The sequence below is a fragment of the Seriola lalandi genome, unplaced genomic scaffold (genome assembly GCF_002814215.2).
Source record: "Seriola lalandi dorsalis isolate HSWRI2012SDOR001 ecotype SW California unplaced genomic scaffold, Sedor1 jcf7180002054524, whole genome shotgun sequence".
Classification (NCBI taxonomy): Eukaryota; Metazoa; Chordata; class Actinopteri; order Carangiformes; family Carangidae; genus Seriola; species Seriola lalandi.
In genome coordinates, this window is record NW_019525077.1 from 1167191 (window position 1) to 1188559 (window position 21369).

The 21369-nt window shown below is 37.6% G+C and overlaps 1 protein-coding gene across 1 annotated transcript in view; it reads left to right on the top strand.

Annotated features, from left to right (window-relative positions):
• Window positions 1-20360, top strand: part of mapk1 (mitogen-activated protein kinase 1) — a 31487-nt gene extending 11127 nt beyond the window's left edge. The window contains exons 2-9 of the mRNA XM_023414387.2: window positions 7415-7597; window positions 8818-9007; window positions 9342-9458; window positions 10012-10126; window positions 11104-11235; window positions 12151-12260; window positions 12449-12577; window positions 16032-20360. Of these exons, the coding sequence (XP_023270155.1) occupies window positions 7415-7597; window positions 8818-9007; window positions 9342-9458; window positions 10012-10126; window positions 11104-11235; window positions 12151-12260; window positions 12449-12565 (964 nt within the window). The 3' untranslated portion in view covers window positions 12566-12577; window positions 16032-20360. The remainder of the gene's footprint in view (window positions 1-7414; window positions 7598-8817; window positions 9008-9341; window positions 9459-10011; window positions 10127-11103; window positions 11236-12150; window positions 12261-12448; window positions 12578-16031) is intronic.
• The last annotated feature ends 1009 nt before the right edge of the window (window positions 20361-21369 follow it).

Below are 21369 nucleotides of genomic sequence, written 5' to 3' on the forward strand. Positions count from 1 at the left end.
TTTCTGTGGAGTTTCAGTGGGCGCCGTCAGACCTGCAGCAAACGCTGTCACTGCTGCCGCTACAGCAGCTGGGAAGCTTTAAATTTTATTCTACATTGTATTAAGAGGATCTTAAGAGTCTAAAGTTTAACCCGATGAACCCTACAGAAGCCCTGTGAAGTGAAACAAATGGATTTGTGTAGTTGTGCAGTTTTCTAGTGAAGGCAGGAAAAGAAAAAAGTAGCAACCACATCAAGGCAACATTTGAATAGTGTAAGAAGTGTCCATTGTATGTTGCTGTGGAGCTTATTTTAATACGCATTCTGCAGACGGCGGGTTTCCAGTCCATCGCAGAGCTAAAATATCACAGAGCTCATCTTGTCATACAGCCATTCAAGGTTTGATTGTAATGTTCTTGTAAACACAAACACCTTGCAGTCAACTGATTATAGCTGTTAGTATGCACAGTAACAGGATGTGTATCGTGATGATAAAAAGACATAGATAAATCCTTAAGGGACCAAACATGAAAAGCAGAATTTATTTACATCTTGAGTATGTGCTTTCTTTTTTTTTTTTTTTTACTTGGCTTAATACCTTTGTGATAAAAATCTTTCTTTGTTCTGCTTAAAGCTAATAAGGTGATATTGGTTGAACACACAACAACGGAAACCTCTTAGTGATAGAAAGTGATTTATCTCAGCTCTGAGAAAGATTTAACTAATTGATCTTTGTGCAGAAATAGAATATGGATGAAGTATAACAGAATATATGTCGAAGAAAATGAAATGTAGAATAAGTACGAGAAAAAAAAAATCAGTTCACATAGTAAAATCTGTGAGTCTGGGATTAAAATCATGTCAAGTGGATTACTGGTAGGGAAATATGGGGAAGAAACAATATAAATGTACGGGTAAGGTTACATTATGCAGCTTACATTTGAAATGGCAGTTTTTCATCATCATTTAATCATTTGGTCCATAGAATATCTAAAAAATAGTAGAAAATAGCCCAATAGTTTCTCAGAGCACAAAGTGATGTTTTCAGTTGTCTTGTTTTGTCTGACCAATGGTCCAAAATTTGTTGATATTTAGTTCACAATGGTAACAGAACAGAAAGTACCAAAACTTCCAATGTAAAAGTTTAAAAGACATGCAGTTTGTTCGAATAAATCTGAATCTCTAACCATTGATGGCGTTCTGGCGTTCTTCTGACAGGTGGCATACTGAAGCTGAGTATGCTGAATAGTTGTCAGTCAGACGAATGGACTTTGTGGGCAGATTTGTTGTTGAATGTTACGACGGCTGCTTTATACAGAGTCGACAAAGTTGTGATTGTCTTGCTCAGGACAGCTTTGCTCGCTAGTGTCCTCTATTGTCGTAGCAAACAACGCAACATTACTAGCTTGATTGGCCATAGATCAAGCCGACAGTGTAATTTAAGAGCATCCTTTGCTGGATGACTAGACTGTAAACTGTCAAATATTCGATTGTATTCCCCCAACATTCGAATGAATGTTCGAATTTCGAATAAAAAGTGACAGCAACTAGATGTTGTAGATACGTTTTCTGACAATTGACCCATCTAATTGAATATTAAATATTCAATTAGATATTAAATAAATATTAATATATTTTCATTTCATGCACATTTCAATCATTCAACCTTGTAGGTAATTTTTTTTTAAAAATAAAAATACCTAATATTTGGATTTTAAGTCCTCAATTGTGAGAATGTGCTGATTTCTTTGTCTTGCATGGTATTAAACTGAATGTCTTGGGCTGCTCTCAGACAAAACAAGCAAACACTGTCTGGAAAATTGTTTGTGGATGTGATTTGCATGATAAATTAATTATATACTGTTGTGAAAAAAAAAAATCTTAAATTTGACTTTGTGAACCCTGCAGAAATCCTGAAACAGCAAAATGCAGAGAGCCTCTAATCCTGCAGTACCACTGCTTAATGCAACAGACAAACAGCCTTACTGCACACTAGTGTGTTGTTTGAAGCCTGTCCTTCTAACCTGACACTCTGATTTCTTCGCAAACCATTGGACTGTGCGATGTCTGTCTAGTTGGTGCATGGACGTCATATCTGCTCTTTCTCTGTACATGTTGCCCTAAAGCACAGTGAGTTTTTCCCCTTCTTCCTTCAACCCAACCCCGTGAACACTGTCATGGTAACAGCCCTATTGCATAACACAGCGGCTGCAGTGTCAAGCCTTGTATTTCCATCTCCTTGGAAACAGAGCCCCCCTCCTCTCTTTCTTCACTCCCCCCTGCCCCCCCTCCACGCTCCTTAGCATGCTCAGAAAACAGTGCAGAAGCAGAGGAAACAGGGAAGTAATCTCAGTATATTCTGTTCAATATGCACAGAAGAGACCACAGTACAGCTCTCTTCATCAGAGCATCTTTATCACTGAAAGTATGTCATTTAAATTACAATCTGTGACACTAATACATTTACTAAAGGTGCCTTCAAAAGTGTGACATAGGGTTTCTATAGCTAGATTTACAATATAATAATAATAATAATAATGATAATAATGATGATAAGTGCTACATGAATAAACCAAAGTACAAAGGACTTTAGAAAAACAAAATGCATAAAGAAAAGAAAAACATACATATCCCAAATTAATTTTGGAACATAAACCAAACCAACCTTGCTATAAAACTTAAATGTAGCACACACATGCAGATAAGTTTAGAAAAGGTTGTAAAAAGGCTTACTATAAAAGTATAATTTCAGAAGTAATATACAAGACAAAATGCAATTCAAAAGAAGTTACTGAACACGTCAATGAAAATGTTTCAGAAGCAAATTAAAAGATACTACAGCTGATTAGTCGATTGACAGATAATTGTTTCACATGTGAAGGCGGGACCTTGGGCTGTTGCTAATTCCAACAGCCACTTTTCACTTTTTCTGACATTTTCTAGACAAAACAAATGATCGATAAGTCTAGAAAATATTCTGCACATTAATCGATAATGAAAATACTTGTCAGTTGGAGCGCTGGAGGACACTGATTTTTGCAAGTAATTTATCTGAAGTTACCAAGAGGTCAGAAGACAGGACTATACACCTTTTTTTGTAATAGTGTAGCTTTTTATTTATCATGCAAATCTGGCCCCAACAAGTTAATAAGTTAACATCTACAGATAACTTGTTGTGTGCAGCCAAAATTCTTGCGCTTGTTACAAAAAGTATTCACATTTGAAGAGGCGGAAGCAGTGAATTTTGGGCATTTCTGCTTGTTTTTGGTGGATTAATTTTCTCCTGATTTGACTAATTGGTTAATCTCTACCTTCGTCCAAGCATCAGTGTGTTGCATGCAACCTCTTAAGTATAGCAACAAAACATAAGTAGTCCTTTGCCTGCTTCCTCACACGGGGGCATTACAGTCGGCTGTGTAAGACGGGTGCCGCCGTCAGCTGAATGTGAGTGTTCAGCCAGAAATTTACATCAGTAACGAAACCACGATCAAAGTCATCGCTTTTATTTCAAAAGTCCTGAGTCCCGGAGAGCAGCAGCCTCACAAATGAAAGTCCAGTGATAAGGCTGAGACTCTCCCAGTACACTGATACTACACACTCAACTCGGTGTACTTTGTACTTCCTCAAAACGTTCCTTGTGTTACATGTCTGGACAAACTAACAAGGAACTGAAGGGCTTGCCTCAGTAAACATGGTGAAATGTAGTGTGAACAAAGATTGTCCTCACTTCTCTCTGCACTAAACGGAGCCACTGACGTCCTTTTCATTACCTCCCGTACCAACGACTTGTGTGTGTGAGGATTCTGCAGCAAATGAGACAGTTACACAACACTCATTTTTAAATTACATGTGTTGTTAAATTGATGAATGGGTTATGAATATGGCTCCAGCTATCATTCACCTGTGAATTATTTTGAATTTTTTAATCATTATTTTGCATCATAGGGTTAATAGTTTAACAGTTGGAAAAAAGGTCTGTAATAACACAATAAAAACTGCCTGTTAACATTTCCCCAGGAACCTAAAGACACCATCACTTTGGCTAACAAAGAGTATAACCCATTATAGGCTGATGTTTTTTCATTCCAACACATTATTATAGTTTGAATACTTATTTTTGTCCTACATTCTCAATTTCAATAGAAACTGAATATGATTACTGTCAGACTGCATTAGTTTTAGCTAGGTGGAGCTAATAAACCGACAGCAGAGTGTTTGTATTTGATCTATATGAAGAATTTTTTGCCAAATTGCGAATTTGTTCTCATACACTTGGAGATGGCATAGCATTGTAAAGACATTTTCTTTGTGACTTTATATCATGCGTGAGAAAATATTGTGCTGTGTCAAATGCTGGTGGAGGCTGCACCATTGACTGTGAGGATACAGTATGTCTGTGCCAAACTGGCTCTGTCCTGGATCAGACTTCAGCTTTGAATACATGAGGGTATCTACTGGTGTAGAACAGTTACATGGAGAACTGTTTCCTCCCACACACACGCACACACACTCCCACACACACACACACACACACACACACACACACACACACACACACACACACTCCCTCTCCCTCTCCCTCTCCTCTCACACAAGTGGAAAGGAAGGTCACTCATATTTCCCTCGCAGAAGGCTGGCACACTTGTGTTTACATTTCATTCCCTACACCCTTCATCACTATAGCAACTCATTTTCTTATTTTGTCATACTGTGTGGGTGCTGTTCAGTCATTTCTGTTGTTTGTAATGTGCAGAAATAAGGCCATGCATGTAAATGATGAATCTGGAGAACTTAAGGAAACCATTAATAATGCAAGTTTTCTCAATTTGTCATCCTGCAGTTACAGCTGTGTTAAGCAATTTTGGTTTTTAAGATGGCAGCAAAGTTGCAACAGATTGAGGTAGAGATCCAGAAAGTCTTGGGAAGCTGGCAACAGTCATTTGCATTTGTTGGCGGTGGTTGAACAGTTGGACTTGGTTTTGATGTGTCATTTCCTGTGCACTGAAGACGTCTGGCCAGTTTGTGAATCCAGAAGCAGAATAGAAATTGTCATTTCTTGTGACAGACTTGAAAATAGGTGGATTTCTGTAACCATACAAAAAACCCCCAAATTATATGAACGTATTAAGTTGCCGAATTTGAAGGCAACACCCATACATCTTTTGATTCTTGTTTCATCTTTTTGGGAAACAATACTGACACAACAGGTTTTTGGAGTTAAAGTTGGCGTGCAAGCTGCAGGTTTATACCATAGTGTGGGAATTGAAAATATCTCAGGCTGAGGGAGCATGAGAAAGTTGAAACAGCGAGTGGAAAGAGCCTGAAATTCAACAGTGTGTAGACATGTCTGTACCTGGAATGATTTCTATAGTGTGGAGGAGGTGTCTCATTACAGGCAGCGCCAAGATTTTAAAGTGGAAGTGAACAATTAGCCCTCTGGGTATAGACGCACTCGGACAATCAGTCAGACATTTTTTTTTTTTTTTTTACACATTTTTTATAACAATAACTTTTTGTTGGTTTTCTTTTTTTTTAATATCATTTTGCTCGGAATCATGATTATTGTCATAATGTGTCCTAACCCTCAAAACACACCTGAACCTGCTGGCCGCTAGAGACATGGTAGCACAATGTCAATCAATTTAAAACATGCAGAGTAAACAAAACACAGTGCTCTCAAAGGATTGTAGGGAACATTTTAGCACTTGATGATGCTTCACCTCTATAAAGAAAAGACCTGCAGGCAAAAACCTTTCCTGATTTACAGCACATTTTTCTCCCCTTTATGTCTTTATGCTGGTATTTTTTTCCTGTTTACATCTCATCTCAACTTTTTCTAGCTAATGGCCGACATGTCTCCTCATGAAAGATTTAGTGAGTATTAAGAGCAAATATGTATTTTTTGAGTCTGAATATTGTTAGTAAACCATCAGATTTTTTCTTTTTATATCCAACACTTGCATTATGAGAAAAAAAATCATTTTAGCACTATATTTGACACCAGTCTCTCTCACTTTGAAAAACCAGACATTGACAGTAAATCACCTCTGTTGTGAAGTTATGCGTGATATGAAAGGCACATTCCTTCTAAGCTTTGTGCATTAACTTATTGACCCTTCTCTGGGTCTGGCTTTATTGTGAGATCTGCCAGACCCAGGAACCCCATGCATGCAAACATGCTTCATCATTTCCTGTTTACATTGCACTTTTCTTTATTGGATTTCAGATGCCAGTAGAGCAGAATGGGGCTGAGCTGCCTGCTTACATTCACACTCACTCCGTCATATGAATTGTTACATTATGGGCAATGTTGAAAGGAAAATTAGCGAACACACTTTGCACACAGTGACATGTTTCGTTTGCGAGGCTGTGTAGCGTGTACATACAGAAGTGCCAAATTCATGCAACTCTGGTCATTAAAATCCTGGAGTTTGGCAATTTATTAATAACTAAATTTAAAGTAGTGAAGTTGTGAAGAGCTGTGGCATTGCGTGATCATATGCAATTTCACCGCATCCTCTCAGCAGGGCACAATCACTCTGACCTGCCGTATTATAGACCTGAAACCAAGCAGTGATGATCTGTGAACTCAACTGAGCTGTGTGTCATCGAGCTAAACCAAACGGCTGTGGCCATTATCTTCTTTTATCTGACAGATACTTGCAGCAGCCTCACTGTGCTAATGCTATTGCTTATGCATACATTTCCTGCTGTTACTACATCACATTCAGAGCTTTCCACTGGTAAACCACAGGACGGAAACAGCATTTGAATCAGCATCTGAAATCATAATTACTCGACTATGCAGAGGGCTTTTAATTTGAAACAAGGGGGGACAACCGACTGACTTGGCGGATTTCTATTAATCTTGTAACTTGTGTAAACTCACTCTACACATTTTAATCTGCGTTTTAGCATAACCAGAACCTGCAACTTGTATCCTCACAATGTTTGGATCAGTTGACTGTCCACAGAGTGTAAAATTGGACTGTCATGCCAGAACTCTAGGAGTCAGTTTGTTGATCGATCAGGTGATTAATCAAATGTTATGACCCCGCTCAAACTGCATGTAAAACTTATTACAAGTGTCTGTCAACATTATGGATAGGATTCCTATACACATACTTTTTTGTTTAACCAGAAACAGCCGTTCCACCACTAACAGACTCGACTGACAAAAGCAGTAATTTTACCTATTGAATCATGTGGGTTGCTGGTCAGCTGCTGCAGTTGCTGGGTGTAGCGTTCTCCCTCAATACTGCTCAGATTCTAAAGATTTTTATCAATCATTTACATCCTAAAACAAAAAAATAAGGACCTGGTTAAAAAAAAATCCCAAAGTTATCTTTTCAGTGAAGTTTTTCAGACAAGTCTGAATAATGTCCTGTTCCTTCTCCAGTGGTTTCTAATTGCTGGCTTTTTGTTTTTTACTTCAGCTCTGCCTATGACCGGGACAACAAGATCCGTGTGGCCATTAAGAAGATCAGCCCTTTTGAGCACCAGACGTACTGTCAGCGCACCCTGAGAGAGATCAAAATCCTTCTGCGCTTCAAACATGAGAACATCATCGGAATCAATGACATTATCCGCACACCGACCATCGACCAGATGAAGGACGTGTATCCTTTCACATACAGGTTGTAAAGTGTGTCATGTGCCTGCAGCTGAATTTATAACCTTCAGGTTGGGGCTTGATGGCATTTATATTTGAAGTTGACAGTGTGTTAAGATATTCGTATTTGACAGTTTTCCTCAAGTTTCTAATGCAGGAGTTTGAAATGATTTCTTTGTTTTATCAGTGAGGTTTGTCTTAGTCTCCAGTGTTTGTAGTTGAATAGGGGTTTTCAGTTGTATTTTATTGCATAATAGCCACCTGTCATCGTATATTTGGCAGAGACGCTCTTCACTGTAGCCCAGCAGCAACAGTAGCAAAGTGCTCGGGTCCATAGTCACTGTCATAATGCAGTTTTACACAATGTCTTACCTAAAACAAAACGGACACAGCTCCTCAGCTTATAGCTTCCTGCATGCCACATAACACAGCATTCATCCAAACACCGAAACAAAAACCTCTGCAGGTAGAAATCTTTCTTTCACAGAAATGAGCTTCTGGGTCCTTGTTAAACAACTTGTGGTGAAAGAGCTTATTTAGGGAAGTTGTAGATACAACATTAGTATGTTGTTGCTATAAGAACATCAACTCATTTAACCACAATGACAACTCCGGGACTTTGATATTGTACTGAATTGAGAAGTTACCCAAAATACTCATCATCATCATCATCATCATCATCATCATCAACAACAACAACAAAATCAAAATGTCTGAGCTGCATGATGCAAGGTTTTTCATTGTCTTTGCCTGCACCAGGAAACATAAATACAGTTTGTATACAGGAACTGGGCAATATCACCAAAAATCAATATTATTGTTAACTGAAAAATTTGCCGGCACATAATAACGATTAGTTTCATTATCGATCATTCTTCAGTTTATTTTATATATAGTTTATTAGTCTGTAAAATGGTAAAAAATAAAAATAAAAATAGCACTCACAAGTTCTCAGAGTTCATGTCGATGTCTTCAGTTTGCTAGTAATGATTTGATAGATGATATCTTATTAAATGCAGCTGTGCACAAGGTTTTTCATCCTCTCAGTGGAGCTTATATTCAGTCCTCATTGTAAAAATAAACAGAAAATAATGGATTATGACTTTGTTGACTAATCTGGACAGGATTAAGTTCTGTATTGCTTCCTGTAAATTGCCTCTATATTATTAGGAATGTGGTTTACGCTATATTAAAGTCAAAAGAGCTCTTTAACTCGGAACTGTGCAGATATATTGTCCAGGATCTCATGGAGACAGACCTGTACAAGCTCCTGAAGACTCAGCACCTGAGCAACGACCACATCTGCTACTTCCTCTACCAGATCCTACGAGGGCTCAAGTACATCCACTCTGCCAACGTCCTGCACCGCGACCTGAAGCCTTCCAACCTTCTGCTCAACACCACCTGTGATCTCAAGGTAGTGTCTCAAACAGATTTCCCAAATCTAGTCTTCCTTGTTGCAGAAAGACCTTTTTATTTTGGTGTCCTATAATGCTCTAAATACTTCCAAGGAAACACTGCATTGCACTATTTTCTGTCTGTGAAGTATTGTTATTAATAAAAAAGGATTAGTTAACTTACGCAATGCTAAAACACACATTTCATTACATGCGTTACTGACCCTCACGTTTGAGGAGGAAAGCATGAAAACTGATACATTAAAGATCAATATTATCATGACAAATACAAACCTGATCACGTGTCCTCTAGTGTTGCAGCCGTTCACTGTGTCGTCTCTCACCTCTCTGCAGATCTGTGACTTCGGTTTGGCTCGTGTGGCCGATCCCGACCACGATCACACTGGTTTCCTCACAGAGTATGTAGCCACTCGTTGGTACCGAGCACCTGAGATCATGCTCAACTCCAAGGTGAGCGCCCTCACCTGCCGTGACGTGTTGACATGTCAACAGTCGGGGATGAAAGGATGAGTTGAAAACGCTTGTTTTTGTTTCTTTGTTTGTTTTGCCACTCGAGTATTTTCACACGAGGACGATCTGATCTGTTTTTGGTTCACTCCTCAGTCCTGTATTTTAATTTAATGTTGGGGAAACGTGGACTATACAGGCGCAGTGTGTTTCTCTTGTTTATCGTCACGTCAGAGAATACAAACAAGAAAAACACGCTGCACCTGTATGTTAGATGTGTCTTGTATTTGATATCAGGTTACATTACAATGCTCCTACATTTTTAATTTAAATCTTAACTTTAGCTTTGAATCCTGCAGATAATCGAACACAGTTTAACAGTTAGAAGAGTGAGACACTAACACCAGAATAAAGGCTTTATTGTTCCTGCTACTTAATAATGTTACTTAATCCTGTTTGCATTCATCTCATTCTTTGTTAATGTCCACCAATTTATATTAAATTGACTTTATATACACTGTGGTCATGACTGTGTCTTTCTGCCCCTCCCTCTCAGGGCTACACCAAGTCCATAGACATCTGGTCAGTAGGTTGCATCCTGGCTGAGATGTTGTCCAACAGGCCAATCTTTCCTGGGAAGCACTACTTGGATCAGCTTAACCACATTTTGGGTAATTATTCTGTCACTGGTATTGTAGTACTATCCTTTAATTAATCAGCTTCAATCGTTTTTTGACATTTATTAGTCAAAATGTCAATTTGTTAGTTTAATCTGCAGATCATTTTCTCAATTAATCAATTAATGTTTACTATAAAGTATGGTCAGGGTTGCTGTAGGTGTAGGACTCTGAAAAACAGCGATCCTTGTATTTGAAGATGTGATACCATCACTCCTTCTGCGTTTTAAGAGACTTAAACGATTAATAAATTATCAAAACATAACATTCAGTCCGGTGTCATTTGTGTTAAAGCTCAAAGTAACAAACACCTGAACTTTTTATTATCAAACCTGCCATCATTTGTGTCGTTGGTGTGAACGGGTGTTTTTAAATAAGAACAATATATTTTCACAAAAAGTACAGGTTTATTCCAGTCATTCTCAATTTATTCATTGTAAAAGCAGAATACATTATTTTTTCCATAATTATAATTATATTCTGAATCACTGATATTAGTTGAGTGTTTGCTATTAGATATAGTTATTTACTTTGAAATGATAGTGTTTATGTAGCTTAATGGTAAAAATCAGCTAATCTGGATAACAGATATTTAAAAAAAGTATATCACAATAGTTGTGGCATATTTTAACAACTTCATGTTTTACTTTAAGTTGAGACAAATGCAGTGTCAGTGTAGTTTGCATAAAAGTTTGACAACTTTCGACTTGAGTTAAAATTTCACACTCTCTGTCAGTAGCAGCAGCTTCCTGGTTCCAGTCCATAGATACTGTAGCTGTTAATGTGCATTTAACAAGTTGTACTTTTTGTGTCTTGGTGCTAGACCACATATTGCTTCTCCCATCTGTCTTTTTTTTCTGTTGTAATTTTTGCTCAACAAAACGTCCTCACATAACTCAAGAACTTCTTGAGAATTAGTGTCTTTCATTTAGAGCTGTGCACTCAGAAAGTATTTCTTCTTTGTCCCTCAGGGATCCTGGGTTCTCCTTCTCAGGAGGATCTCAACTGCATCATCAACATTAAGGCCAGGAACTATCTGTTGTCGCTGCCTTTGCGCTGCAAAGTGCCGTGGAACCGCCTCTTCCCCAACGCTGATCCAAAAGGTCAGAAGCCTGGACAGCAACACAATTCCTGCTTATTTGTAGATCATCATGAAAGTTTCTGAGGTGATACTCAACCTATCTGCAGGCCTCGAAAAGTCTTAACGTCGGATATAAAATGTTTTTGTAAGTGACTGTGCTCTGTCAAGAGACGTTAAACACCTGTAACCTAAAGGTGGGATTGCTGCAGCGGTGGGTTGTGCACACAGAGTTTCAGTCAGTATCGGCTCATAATGGCAAAAGGTTGATGTTAGCAAAACTTAAATTAACATATCCACATATCATTTTAACTGATTAATCCTTCCATCCATTTTTTTGCCACATATCTTGGTCCAGGACACATTCATTTAATTAATTATATCATTAGAAATCATTGTTATACACTGCTGTGAAGAACTGATCAAATGTGATATAATTCTCGACCTTATTGTCCCCATCATACTTGGACATTCTGGCCAGTATGATTGTGAAAAAAGCATTAGATTTAATTTCATGTGGTATTAAATAAAACTCTTAAAGTCTCAAATTGAACTGTGTGAGCTCTGCAGGCTGCAGACAGGGGAGGGGTCACCTCTGCTAACCAACTTCCTGAGGGAATTCCTGCACAAAATATCACTTTATATCCACAGGCCAACAGGGAAAGAATGTAGGAAAGGATAGGGACATTCCAAGTGATGAAGGAAATGGGTGAATATGAATAAGAATTTATTGTTTTATCCTCAAGCTTCACTCACATTAAAACATCGTTGAGTCAAATGCTTTGAATTCTAGTGAGAGTGAAGCTTGGACAGGAGGGAGGTGCAACTAAAAATATGTAGATTTAATCCCTAATAGTTTGGTATCTTGCAGGAATATTAGATTTCAAATCAGTAATTTGTCAGTATTCACATTCTTGCTGTTGTGTTTTTTGTGCTGAAGCTCTGGACCTGTTGGACAAGATGTTGACCTTTAACCCTCACAAGAGGATCGAGGTGGAGGAGGCCCTGGCGCACCCTTACCTGGAGCAATATTACGACCCCACAGATGAGGTGAGACGGTGACGTTGGCCTGTTACATGTCAGCTTGTGCTAAACAGGCCTGTTGTCATGTTTTATACTTTCTAATGTTACAAAGGAATCTCTGAACGGTTCAGTTCAGAACAGATTGTTTTAGTGGTGATCAAGCTCAAGTCTCCACTGTACGTTTACGTCCACGTCTTCTCTGCCGCCCCGTGCAGCCTGTTGCTGAGGCTCCGTTTAAGTTTGACATGGAGCTGGACGACCTACCCAAAGAGACACTGAAGGAGCTCATCTTTGAAGAAACTGCGCGTTTCCAACCCGGCTTTAGGTCCTAACATCTCGCACAGGTAAGTCCTCATCACTGCAGTCCACAGTCTCGAACCTGAACACCAACATAAACCCGGAGAGGGACGGTGTTCAGAGCTGCAGGTACGGAACAATATCGCCGTTACCAGCACCGACGTTTTGAAACAGAGTTTCCAAGGTCGGAAAGATCAGGGATATCCGCGTCATAGTCAGATGTTCCTGCCTCCGCTGCTTTAAAAACACAGAGGAGTTGAGAGTCCATCATGAAAACTACTTTACACTATAATGTTCCAAGTTAATGGTGTTTTTGCAGCTTTAAATTCTAATCTTAAATTTGACAACAACACTTAAGAGCTGAAGTAAGGACCTCACAGATACAGATTTAAATTTAGCTTGTGTAGAGTGTGAAGCAGAGGTACTTCACAAGGGCAGCACCACTTTAAAACATTGTCTATGTGAACTGGCAGTTTAAAGGTACACCAACAAGTATAATTCTGTGTTATCGCTGTCTGTTTGTATTCAAAGCAAAACCTGAAACAGGTGCCTGTATTCAGATATTTTAAGTTGTAGCTGAGCCTCTGGAGGCAGGACTGACCTCTAGCTTTGAGAACAACATATCCAAAGATAAATGTAAGCCCTGAGGTGACTTGTTTCCTTTAGAAACTGACAGGAAATTTAAACGAAAAAAAATGTATGTGACACAGTTTTATGGCACTTGAATGTTAAACACACGAATATCCTTGATTTGGAGGATTTCCACCAAACCACCATGTTTTATTTCAGAATGGATTCAGTTGTTCAGTTTGTTTAGAGGGACAGATTGTACCTCAATGCTGTTTTGTTTGTTTTCTACCATCTGAGCTGTGTCAAGTACAGAAAGCTGACTTCCAATGTCATAATCTTATTTAGTAAATTTGTTAAAATCAAGTTCATGTTTAAAATTTAGTGTTTCTCAAACTGTCTGTGAGTGACCACTAGCAAGTAGTGTTTTTGTTGTTTTCAATATTGAATCAAATCATATTTAAACTCAAACATAATTCTTTGAACTGGCTGTTTTTGCCTGTTTACACTTTGTGTTTTTATAATTTTACGTCCGAAATGATCAGATTGACATTTGAAAGGAAATGCGGATGAAGTTTATGGGTAATCTGCCCTGGGATTGCGCTAAATAATCGGAGTCTCTACCATAGTAATGTTTTTGCATTGTAATTCTTTATTCAAGGGATGAGCAGTTTCCCTGCCTTCATACTAAGTATAATTAGCTGCTCTGAGTTAGCGTGCTGTAAGACGAATATAAATCCTATAAGAAACATATTCATCTGATTGTAAGTGAAGATTCTTAATGCAGTTTCGGAGAGAGCGGAGGGTTAAAATATTGAATGAAAACACAAAATATCACTATTCTGTAGTGATAATTTTTTATACTATACTGTAGGTCAGAACAATCAATACTGGTCAAAACCTTTCGAAAACAAATACTGTTAAATATATCACACACGTTCCCTCCTGATCACTTCGAAACAGCAGCTGCTCCCTCACACGACCCTTGTTGTGATAATAACTATCAGCCTCTCATCTGCTTTTGTCTCAGCGTATGTAATTGCTGTGTTTGCTGGCTGCTGCATTGTGATGCATAACATGAGTCCGCTGGAAGGGACTGAATTAGAGCAGCACCAAGTAAATCAGACCGCTCTCTTTAAAGTGTATTCTGCACGTCATCATAAATTATGATTCATAATAACTTACCTCAGTATCTGTAACTCTTGTTAACGGAGCTGTAACTTCATAAATTATTAAAGAGGTTGCAGCTGCAATAACATGTTAATTAATATAATCCAGGTGAGTTGATAAATGTCTCATTAATGGGATCAAAGCAGAAGCCAAAGTTAATGGGAGGTTTATTAGATAAGATAATTATAAGATAATATTATATGTGTTTAATAATTGAGAATGGGAATTTTTACAAGTATTAATTGGTTTAATTAAAAAAAATGTAAATAAGATTTTTTGTTAAGTTGCAGTGATGTTTCCTCAGTAATAAACATATAGCTGAATAAACGCCTCTTGACGGACTTGAACAAAAGCTGAATGTTACAAGCTTCACACAGATACAATGTGTGGCTGAGCTGTTGTACTGGATTGCATGACACTGCACAAAAAAGGGTTCGGGTTTTGTTTTGTATTTTGCTTATTTTGAATATTGGACAGGAAACAGAAAACATGCAAGAGTGATATTCAGTTTCCATCCAGACACAACAGCAAAATTCACAGTTTTGAATTTGAATTTGTCCCAAAGCAAATGTAAAATCTCTCATAAACTATCTATATTCTAATGATTATCAGCTGCAAAACAAAACATATTGTGTATACAGTATACAACAAAACTGAGTACGCCCCAGTGCAAAGTCCTTAAGGACCAGTGTGAAGGATTTAGTGGCATCTAGTGGTGAGGTTGCAGATTGCAAACAACTGAACACTCGATTACGTCGCCACTCCTTTTCTAAGCATGTGGAAGAAGCAGCGGTGGCCGTCAGGGAACGTGAATACGTTGAAGACCCTCCGTCCGTCCTGGGCTACTGTAGAAACATGACGCTCTAACGTGTCAGGCTCTGTGGAAGAGGTCCTGCTCATTCGAAGCTAACGAGAACACAACAGTTCTTAGTTTCAGGTGATTATACACTAATGAAATCATAATTATGAATATTATATTCAGCTTCTGTCAATAGATCCCCCTACGCCCTACACAGTGATCTTTTAAGTGATACAAAATCGTTGCATCTTAAGATAATTGTATTTAACTTGACGTGTTGAACATTTGATCTTATGTATAATACAAACAGACGGGTTAGATAGACTACATTGAAAATGCGGTTCCCAAGCTACAACCTCATTGCAACAGAAGTGAGAACACCTGTGTTGCAGTGGTCACAGGTGTAGGAGAGAGGACGCATATAGATCGACACTATGAATTAACGTTTTTAAACCCAAATACCAAATGAAAAGACGACAAAGATCAAAGAGTTTTTAAAGGAGGAAAAAAAGTGAAAACTATGAAATGGTCAGGTAGATCCCCTGATTTGAATCCAATAATTCACCTTGTGGAGTAATTTTTAAAGTGGAAACAAGAGCAGCTGAAAAGAATCTTCTGTAAAGAACGGCAGAGCAGGAGGATCAAATCTGTCCTCAAAAATAAAGACCAATGTGCAAAACATTAAAATAAATAATTGAATGGAATCTCACTAATGAAGCTCGTACTGACTTTTGTTGCCATTGGGTCTTAAATATGAACTTTTGATCGCAGTTTAATTAGTCAAACATTTCTGTTTTTCAAATTAAGTGTCTTTGGATAAAAACAGATAACAGTGTATTAAGTGCACAAGATGTTTAATTAGTGATATTGATCAGGGTTGCACTCAGTCTCGTTGTAACTGTCACTATATCAATGACTGACATTAAATAGCTCTTCACACACGTCACTGTTTCTTCTCCCTCCAGATTGCTCTGTGGACTGGCTTCTGCGTTGCCACTGCTCCTCCCCGCCTCCACACTGTTGCTGTGACTTTTGTTTTGTTTTTGCTTTTGTTTTTTTCCCCCTCTCCTATTGTCCACATCACCTGGATTCCTTGGGTCTCACTCGTCAAGTCCACTTTGCTCAGGAATGGCGTCAGGAATCAATCAATCAATCAATCCTTCTCTGTCCCTTTTTCTTTTTCTTTTTTCTCTCTCTCCCTCTCTCTCTCTCTCTCTCTCTCTCTCCCCTCGGAGGTGAAGAGTAGGGGGGGGTGTCACATCACAGCTTTTACAGTTTTGGGGGTGGTTTTTTGTGTTTGAAGCCAAGATAAACAATTTTTTGTGTGTCTCAAAGGCGTGTGGCTCTGGCTAATCCTATTCAAGACATTTTGATGTCAGTGATAGACTCGCTGTTGTGGTTTCTTTTTTGGTGCAACTGTCGTGGTTATAACTCTGCCTACATTGCACAAACAACAGTATATTACTTCTAAGAATCATTAAAAACAAAAGGTCTTTTGAATTTTCTAACCTTAGTTGCACTGTTACAAGGGATATCTCTTCTCTTTTTTCTCTCTTTATGTCTTTGGAAGAAAGGAAAAAACCCGAATGAAATTAACTGATTTATGCAATGAAATCACATAATCATCCAGAGACTTTGCAGGCCACAAGCCATCACTTTTGGTGTTGACGAGGATCAATATTTTATCAACGACCTTGTATTTAAATCCTTAAAACACTCACACAGAAGGCCCAAATGCAAATATATACATATACATATAAATATATATAAAGAGTCTTAAGATATTTTAATGCCAAGAGTGACGATAGAAGGGGAATCAAATGAATTTATAACCTTTTTTTTCTTATTATTAAAAACATTGAAAAAGAAACGCCCGTTTTCATTTCTCATTGGCTTCAGTAAGATGTCAGTTTGTGTGTAAATGCACCAAGTTACAAGGTGCGTCGGGAAGTTTCACCGTCAATTTCTGCCTTAGCCGTGAGAAACTAAAGCAAAAGTCAGTTTATTCCACACAAGTCTGTATGTACAGTCTGATATTTTTCATATTGGGGGGGGGGCTGCTGCGTCAGGAATAAGAATTCACACAGAACACACTCGTTTCGTCTGGAAGAGTTATTGTGCCTCCCTTTTCGTCCTGTTTCGTGTCTTCTTTCTGTCTTTTTTTTTTTTCTCTTAGGTCTCTGTTGATCTCTCTCTCTCTCTCTCTCTCTCTCTCTCTCTCTCTCTCTCTCTCGCGCCTTGTTAGAATAATACTGTGCCCTTTGCATGACTGTTATAAGCTCTGTATACAAAGACGACGATGTTAAGTGCCACACAAGCTGGGCAGATCTGCAGGGAGAGCGCCCAGGCTCTTTCTGTTCTACCCTTTGTGGTATATCACACCTCCCAGACACATGGTGCTTTTTGTCCGGTTTCTTTCTTCTTTTTTTTTGCCTCAGCGTTATCTTCATTTGTTTGTTTTTTTTGTTTGTTTTTTTGTCTCCATTGTCATTTATTTCAACAGGTTTCAATTGTGCATGCTAAGACGTCTTGTCGTGGTTGCAAATAGGAGAATAACCATATATCTGTATTTATACCAATCACAAAAAAAACACAAAACATGTTGTTTCCTGAACCTGAAAATGGGATCCAGGCACGATACAGATGAAATGATACTTAAACATAACAAACCATGTTCTCCATTCAGTCCTTTGTAACTGTTTTTTTTTGTTTGTTTTTTTTTGCTTTGATTGCACATTTTCACACTGAAAACAGTCAGCAGTGTCAGTACCAGCAGACAACTGCAGTATAAATAAGAAAATGAAAATAAATAAATCCAGAACTGCAGCAGAAATCAAGACCATATTTTCACTTCTCGTCAGTAACTGCTGATTAAAGACTGTTGAATTTGAAGATTTTATTTCAAGTGAAAGGAATTATGACTTTAAAGATTATATTTGTAGAAGCAGTGAGGTTTCATCCAACCAACGTTAATGTCACTTCGTTTGAGTCGCGCTGCAGCATCTCATTTCATTTTGTTTACAAGTGAACCTCAAATCTGTTCAGTGTCATGGTGCACCTACAGTACTGCAACTTCAAAACAAAAGCTCATTTGGAAATGTCTGAGTGACCTAATGAATGAAACTGTAGTATTACTTACGACACTAAAGCATCTCGAAGTAGATTAAAGTCAAAATCTACCTGAACGGATTCTTCAAGAGTCTGACTCTGCTGGCACTTAAAGTGAGAAATTAGAGATTTAAATCTAAAATGAGACAGTTTCAGAACCGTTGAGCTGCTTTGGCTTATTTTTCATTATTCTGTGACTCAAGTATTGGGACAAGCTGTAAACTCATGATTTTTTTTTTTTTTTTTTTTAATGTTTCTATCGTGGATGAGTTGATTCTTATTCTACATTTACACAAGTGTCAAAAGCAGGTTTGAGTTTCTCTGAGGGCAGAGCTGCTCCGGTCAAATGAAATCACAGTGGACAGAGCCAAAGAAGCAGTTTTAATTTGTAATTTCAGCTGTTGGTGATGTGCTGACTTAGAGACAGTCGACTTCCACATTACTGCAGCCAGGTGATAAATTAAACCACCGGAGGTCAGCAAAAACAAGTTTTACTTATCTATCTTGTCAGTCTTTAACCTCCGCTTAATCTGTCATTAGTGAATACCCTCCTGACCTGAGATGACAAATGTAATGCTTTGTTTTACATGTTAATTCTTAGGATGTTTTCTGGAAATAACTTTGTAATTTGGTCCTAATTGTAGGTAAATTAGAGACAATGTTCAATAGACGACAACAAATGATTATTTAAATCTTCATATAAACTGTCAATTATTTTAATGATCATGGTTTGGTCTAGAGGAAATCTAAGATCTTTCAGATAACAGTAATAATTTTTTTATCCCACCAACAGTCCCAAACCAAGATGTTAAGTTCACAGCGGTAAGCAACGAAAGGAAAACACCAAATCTGCTAATCATGAGAAGCAGTAGTAACCAGCAAATGTTTTTTATTATCCGTCCATCAACTAATCAATTAATCAACTAGTCAATGTTAAATTGGTTCACTTCCAATAAATTGATTCCAATTAATTTCTAAGATAGCGTAACCTTGGGAGTCTGAAAATCAGTGACTGCTTTTAAACTTTAACTAAAACAAAAACATTCCAGGAAGCTTTCAAGAAAATATTATAAAATAACATCTGTAAAAATAAAGTTTCAAAAAACTGAAATTTTCGACCAGTGTTCCCTCTTTGCTGAGGCCAAAAAAAAATGGTTTTGTTGGTTCCGTCCACAGAGATTTAACTCATCTGATGACATTTAAAAAAAAAAAAAAAAAAAAATACATATATATATATATATATGAATGACAAAAGCTCCATTGCAGAAATGACCGTTTTTGCACTCACAAATTTGGCCTGCACAGACATGAGGTAAAGACCCATCTGTCCCAGTACTCCTCCTCACACCCGTGTGTCACAGTTATTAAATGCACTTGCTTCCACAGTAGTTGGGATGGGACTTGTAATCCGAGGTGCCTGCCGGGACTTGACTTGCCTGTAGATAGTCTTTTTTTTTTTTTTTTTTTTTTTTTTTTTGGGGGGGGGGGGGGATCAGTGAGAACATTAAGGGCACTGGAAAACCTTACTGGTATTAGTTGTATAAAAAAAAAAAGCTTCTGCTGAGTTCTTTGTGCAACCTGTCTGTTTGTGCCTTTTTTGATAGTCTTGATATCCAAGATTTGATGTGCAGCTTTTGTTTAGTCGGGAATCCGTTGTAATCGCAGTATACGCTCTTAAAAATGAACACAATCAAGTCTGGGGGGTGGGAGGGGTCACGGGTGGGCATCCTTATCTTTCAGTTATGTAAATTTTGAAGAGATTTGTTGCCACAGCTGTGTGATTTGTGACTGTATTGAAAAGATGAAAAGCAAACATTTATATTTTTTGCATTACCCTTTTGCCTTGAGCCTTTTTTTTTTTTCTTTTTTTGATGTTTTTGTGCAGATATTTTTATTGTAAAATGAATGTTATGTTTCTATCAGACACTAATCTTGTTTGAGTTGTCTTCAGTGGAACTACTTCACTCTGTATGTTTTGATCAGTATAAACCTTTAATTGTGTAGTTAACATTTCTGAAAGAGAAAAAAAACAAGATCCTTGGTTGTATTTCAAAGGTTTCTGTTTGACCTGCCATAGAAAATTGTTTGAATTGATCAGTCAGTTTTATTTTGCTGTTGTGTGAAGGATTTGACTTGAACGAAGCATTTCTTTGCTGTTATTAAAGACTGACTGCCACTTTGAAAAATCTGTTTTTTTTAATGTTTCCTTTTTCTTTTTTGCAACTCTGCCAAGACATTTAAATAGACGTTCATTAAAAACACTGTACCTTCATTAACATCTCTGTGAATTGTCTTTGTGAGCCGCAGTACAGATTTTACCTGGCACGTTCACATCAGTGAACCTTAAAGGTCCCATATTGTATAAAGGTAGATGTCCATGTGTTTAATTATAAGTTAGTGTTAGTGTTTTACCTGAATTCTGCTATATTTTTATTCAATCAATCGGAAAACATTCAGCCAATCAGAAGAGAGGCTCAGAGCCTCCTTTCTTCTGATTGGCTCACCGACCTGTTGTTACTAGAGCTCCAGAGAGAAGCCTGAGAGAGGAGATGTAAAACTATTTAAGCTGATTCTCGGTTCTTAAAACCACAAATATATCTTCTTATGGATCAAGAATTAATAAAACACAGGAAAGGGTCAAATATGGGCCTTTAACTGCTGTCGGCCTCTATCATCACCTACAGAGGTGCAAAAATAAAAGTTTCTAGGAGCGACAGTGTTTTTTTAAATGGCAGTTTTATCCATTTAAAATTATATCTACAACACAATTAAGTGTGCAAAAAGGGAGAAGTTGTGTGAAAAGTAATAGTAGATTTACTCAAGTATTGCACTTAAGTTGGATATACATGAGTAAAGTTAAAAGGATCTAAAAAATGTACTTAACTTGTGTTTCAGAGCTAAATATTGAACTTTTTACTGCACTACATTTATCTGAATGTACATACAAACATTTGATCAACATCTTGCATATACAATATATCTACAGATATTTTCAGGTATGCGTCGGATTAGAGATGTGCAAAGCTCTGCTGGGATTTACGCGAGGTCACCATGTACTAATAAGAATGATTGAGTTATTAATTACTGTTTTTGATGTTGTTTTACAAGATAATAACTTGTCTGAACAATATATTATATTGTTTTAATAGTACATCTGGTTAGTTTTGGATCAAGAGTAATCAGAAAAGAATTCAA